Genomic DNA, 6,000 nt, shown 5'->3' with positions numbered 1-6,000 from the left:
TAGTTTGAATCAAGTGGGACACAAACTAAACATAAAAAAGTTCTTTAACTGAAGGAATACAATGACTAGAAGTAATTCCTGCATTAAATCCACTTACGAAATGTCTTGATGTCAAGTCTGAAATGATAAAAATAAGAAGATGAAGAGAAAGAGTCTCATTGCATGGCAGAGGGCGCTACTGTTGCAGACCTGCCACATCATCAAAAAGGTCCTCAGTGGATCCTGTGTAAGTAGTACTACAATTCATTGTGCTTCTCCTCTAACGAATCTCAGGGCCAACAGTGCCATAGAACAAATATCATATCATTAGCATAATAATAGTAATCATTGAACCCTAACACAAAGTGTCCTAGCCTGTCTAGTGAGTGCAGATTTGAGATTTCACTATTTCTACATGGACAAGTTTACACTGGTAGTGGGAAGTCAACTGGACGTTTCTAGACAGCTGACAAGCTTCAAGTTTTCAATGATCTGTCATTTATTTATACATATATAAAGAGCAGCAAGAATAACACCTACACAACCATAACATAACATCTACAGTATCTTGTTGATAGAAAATAATAATAAAAATATAAAATAAATAAATGGAAGAAAATAAAAAAAGAACTGAAAAGAAAAAAAAATATTTGAAGAATGAAAAAAGAACCATCCTTGGATTCAATCTGAATGTTTAATTGGTAGAGAAAATAAATAATCTTTCGACATATCCCAATAAACATATTGTAGTGCATTTGTTTATCATAGTTTAGTTCATACTACATACACATATAGGTAACCACTGGTTAGTTTCTACTGGACATGTTATGCTGTCAACAAATAGAAAACATGTTAAATGAATTATAATACTGCATCAAACATCTTACAGATGCATCATAAATGAATTTAATTATTCTTATAATAATAAGACAAATAAAAACTGTTATTAATTACTGCATAGATTGTACAAAATAAAAGTTTATTAAATTTAAAAATATATATCTATACTTTTAAATTTTCTTCAGAATGAATGGCCACCAAATATTTATACAAACTGTAGCCTAAAATAGGCACACAGTCGAGAGAAAACTAGACAAATAAATAATATTTACAAACCAAAGTTGACTGGAAGCAGTCAATGGACAGTTTGCAATAGGTGAACAAAGTAAAAGTATAAGAACAACAGACCAAGCAGCAGAGAAACGATAAAGGTAACTTCTGTAAGAGGAACTTTCTATAGTAGCATACACCAATGACAACAGCATAAATGTGATGCTATTCATAAAGTAAAGTTTTCCTTTCAAAACAAGCAATCCATACGGTAGATCAGCCGTCTTTACTACCCAAATTCAAGTTAGGTACCCATTAGAGTTGGGTGGACTCAGGGGTACCCTAAAAATCCCAAAACATCAAAATCCCAGTCTCTTCACTGAGATTTGAATAATGGACCCCAAATTCAGAAGGCAGGTGCTTAACCACTGAGCCACCACGCCTCCCTGATGCTATTAATACAGCTAGAAGTTTTTCTCAAGAATTAAATAAACATTAAAACATTTCAGCTGACCAAATCGTCTCTCTGAGACATTATGTCATTATAATACCCAGAGACTCTATGAAATAGCAGTTATGTCAATCTCTGTCTACTTGGGGGTGCTATTTTAACATTGTCTTTGAACCTTGAGTTGGGTCACACAGAAGTCAATAATCTTTAATAGCATCCATAATTGTATTTTACAGACTAGTTGCCATCTATATAAAATCTCTTTTTCAAATCAAATTATTTATAACTGGACTGTGTGTGTATACATATCTGTGTTAATATATATTGAGGACAAAAGAGTGATAACAAAAAAAAACAACAACACTGTTAGCTACAGTTGACTTGAAGTAGTGAGTTTGATATACAGTTGACTTGAAGTAGTGAGTTTGATATACAGTTGACATAGAGGTAGTGTTTGATATAAGAAGTAGAGAGTTAGATATACAGTTGATATAGAAGTAGAGAGTTGGATATACAGTTGACATAGAAGTAGAGAGTTGGATATGCAGTTGATATAGAAGTAGAGAGTTGGATATACAGTTGACATAGAAGTAGAGAGTTGGATATACAGTTGACATAGAAATAGAGAGTTGGATATACAGTTGACATAGAAGTAGAGAGTTGGATATACAGTTGACATAGAAGTAGAGAGTTGGATATACAGTTGACATAGAAGTAGAGAGTTAGATATACAGTTGATATAGAAGTAGAGAGTTGGATATACAGTTGACATAGAAGTAGAGAGTTGGATATGCAGTTGATATAGAAGTAGAGAGTTGGATATACAGTTGACATAGAAGTAGAGAGTTGGATATGCAGTTGATATAGAAGTAGAGAGTTGGATATGCAGTTGATATAGAAGTAGAGAGTTGGATATACAGTTGACATAGTGGTAGTGTTTGATATAAGAAGTAGAGAGTTAGATATACAGTTGATATAGAAGTAGAGAGTTGGATATACAGTTGACATAGAAGTAGAGAGTTGGATAAACAGTTGACAGAGAAGTAGAGAGTTGGATAAACAGTTGACAGAGAAGTAGAGTTGGATATACAGTTGACATAGAAGTAGAGAGTTGGATATACAGTTGACATAGAAGTAGAGTTGGATATACAGTTGACATAGAAGTAGAGTTGGATATACAGTTGACATAGAAGTAGAGAGTTGGATATACAGTTGACATAGAAATAGAGAGTTGGATATACAGTTGACTTAGAAGTAGAGAATTGGATATACAGTTGACAGAGAAATAGAGAGTTGGATAAACAGTTGACAGAGAAGTAGAGAGTTGGATAAACAGTTGACAGAGAAGTAGAGAGTTGGATAAACAGTTGACTTAGAAGTAGAGAATTGGATAAACAGTTGACTTAGAAGTAGAGAATTGGATGATTTTTTATTTGAACACAGTGGGTCAATGTATATTTGTTCTTATCGCTTCAGACTGCACTTTGAGCTTTCAAAAAAAAGCAATGATAGAAAGATGTGCTGGACACATAGCATCATTACAAATGTCCCATCATGTTTTCAGGAGAAAAGTAAATTCGGACTCAAAAGAGGAGTTGTTCCTATCCTATTTCTGCTCAATAAAGATTTAAAATTTTTTAAATACAATGAAAACCAAAAACAATTGGCAGAATAATTGTTAAATTGTATTTATGTGTGTGGTTTATTTTAAAGATGGAATTTTAAAAAGCCTGAATAAAAAATAAAAAAATTCAACCAAACAATCACCCCTTTTATACTTGCTTTCCAAACCAGAAGTAAATCATTCCAATAAAACCCAGCTCAAATAGAAAGAGTATGTTGTTTTTACCAAGAAATACAATGTTTGTTGCAGTTCATTGTAAACTCCTCGTTTTAAAACAAAATGAAATCTTTATACAATGTGTTGAGCATGAATAATGAAAGACAATGTTTATAAATATTTATACAAGAATGTGGTCAGTTTCATTAAAAGTCCAGTTCAGCATAACTTATTTCCATTTCTACACCAAACTCTTTAGCCCAAGGCTCACTGAGGGCATTGATAAAGTCCACTGTAGTCTGTCTGTTGACTAGAGTAATGTTCCAGTTGATGGAGATACCTTCAGTTTCATTGAAGAGCTCCAGTCTTATCTTCTTCATGCTGGTCTCACAGACTTCCTACAAAAAAAAGTACATAATTCATTGTCATTAAATTTGACACTATTAAAGTGAAGAAAATCAACTCAAGCAATTTGAAATGCTACCCTTTGAACCAAAAGGATTTTTTAAATAGAAAATATAAACAAAAATAATAGATATAAAGATGGAGACATAATAAAAAAAAAGTATTGACTTTATACACTCTCTATCTCCAAACTGTTTCTGGTTTGTCCATTTATTGATTGTCATTATAAGTTTAACATTCACATGTCCTATTCTACTCAATAAATATTTAACACTGTTTATACAAATTTCAAATAATCTGAAAAAAAAAAAGCAGAAGTAATAGATCAATACAACTTTGAAGAGAGAGGGAGGTGCGATGGCTGAGCAGTAAAGCACTTGGTTTGAATTCTGGTGAAGGCTCGAGGGCTGGGATTTTTTATTTTGGGATCTTTGGGCACCTCTGAGTCCACCTTTAACATCATCTGCCCAATAGACCACAAGGTCTGAAAGGGAAACTACCTTTAATAGATTAACAAATAAAAACAACAAAACTGACCACTGCAGCCACATTATTGATCTTCTGTCTCTCCAAAACTGTGAATTGATTGCCTACAGTATCTACAGTTATAGGTCCCTGAAGACGGGGCTGCGGCCATTGGTGATTGGCTCGTACAAGACACAAGTCACATGTAGTGACAACAAAGCTCACAGGAAAAAGCTTCTGGTTTCCTATTTAGTAAAAAAAAATTCAGTAGAAGTAGGTATACATAAAAAACAACAACATAAATATAGTTGAATTTTAAATATTATTGCTAATACTAACAAAGATTAATGCATTCTTTCACTTTTAAAATAGGTAATGAATGATGTGTATTGTAACTTCAAAGTGTATACCTAATATTACAAGTAACAAGATATGAATTAATTCTAATTATGAAGTACAAAACATGCTTCTTATGACTTTCCTGGACTTGCAGTAATTTGGTTAGCAATACAAGGGACATAACCTATCTCAATAAATCCCATACAATACAGAAATACAAGGGACATTACCTATCTCAATAAATCCCATACAGTAGGAACAGCGCCTGGATTGTGACAAGGTTGTTGGAGTTTTTTTACAACTCCGCGCAGTGCAATCAGGATCCTCTTGCACCCCTTAGGCACCCCCACGGGAGTCTTTTGTTACCCTTTAGCCTAATTGTTTCCTCTTACGATCATTTCCACCCGGGCGCCACTATGAGGCAGGGTAGCATGCCCGGGTACAGCAATACAAGGGACATTACCTCTCTCAATAAATCCCATACAATACAGCAACAGACTCTGGCCAGAGCTGACCTTGTTCACCACATCTACTTCAAGGTTGTTCAGTGTTGCCTGATCCACATCTTCATTAACAATGACATGAGATGTAATTCCTTGGGATACTGCATACTTGGCCAGGTTGGCTGTTGGAATACACAATGAGTTCAAACAAAATATTGTGTTCAAATTGAGAGATTATTGGCAAGCAGAGGTTACTGTACTACATTCTAAAAATTACCTTCAATCAATCCAAAAAAAAGTAGATGCGTCTCTTTACTAGCTACTCCAGATCTTAAGACATAGTTAGACTAAATAATATGTGTACAATTAACTACTGAAATGCTACCCATAACATAATAACACTACAAACATGACACACTGACGCAACCAGACATAACAAAACAACCAGACATAACAAAACAACCAGACATAACAAAACAACCAGACATAACAAAACAACCAGACATAACAAAACGTGAAATGATTAGGTAAGCCTTCAAAAGAGATGAATGATTTTTAAGTTTTTATTAAATTCATTTTTATGAATGTGTGCCTTTTTAAGTGGGTCTATTCTTTTTTTTAGTTTAAGATTTTTGTGTGAGTTTATGGAGTCAATTCCTACAAGAATTTATTTCCCAATCCTTGTAAAGCACTTAGAAAGAAAGTCTAGGACAACATTCTTCCCTATGGCAAAGCAAATTTTAGAATCAGTATTGTTAATTACAGTATGTATCTTTAAGCTAGTTTAGTAAATATATCCACATAATAAAGAAAAATTGCTCAATCAATTATAGCTTCAGATTTCTAAGCAATATAAAATGGATGTTTGTTCTTTTTTTTAAATACAGGTTCACTGGGATGCCCTCTTGTGAAGAATGTCAACACAAATCTCGCTTGCAAATTGCTGAACTAAGATCAGTGAAATCAGGAGTAAGACAAAAATGTATGCTATCGCCCATAATATTTTTTTTTTTAATTGGTTCATGAGACAGTCTCAGACAACAAAAATGGCATACAATGGACTCTATCACAACATCTGGAAGACTTAA

The 6,000-nt window shown here is 33.5% G+C and overlaps 1 protein-coding gene across 3 annotated transcripts in view; it reads right to left on the bottom strand.

The window, feature by feature from the left end:
- Positions 1-654: 654 nt before the first annotated feature.
- LOC106068855 (uncharacterized) overlaps positions 655-6,000 on the bottom strand; it is a 35,744-nt gene continuing 30,398 nt past the window's right edge. For all 3 annotated transcript variants that reach the window (XM_056003838.1, XM_056003836.1, XM_056003835.1), the window contains exons 24-26: positions 4,933-5,094; positions 4,203-4,375; positions 655-3,658 (exon numbers count right to left, since the gene is read on the bottom strand). In XM_056003838.1, coding sequence (XP_055859813.1) covers positions 3,467-3,658; positions 4,203-4,375; positions 4,933-5,094 — 527 coding nt within the window. In that variant the 3' untranslated portion in view covers positions 655-3,466. The remainder of the gene's footprint in view (positions 3,659-4,202; positions 4,376-4,932; positions 5,095-6,000) is intronic.

Source organism: Biomphalaria glabrata, chromosome 11 (assembly GCF_947242115.1).
Source record: "Biomphalaria glabrata chromosome 11, xgBioGlab47.1, whole genome shotgun sequence".
In the NCBI taxonomy this organism is placed as follows: Eukaryota; Metazoa; Mollusca; class Gastropoda; family Planorbidae; genus Biomphalaria; species Biomphalaria glabrata.
This window is presented reverse-complemented; position numbering and strand designations above follow the sequence as displayed.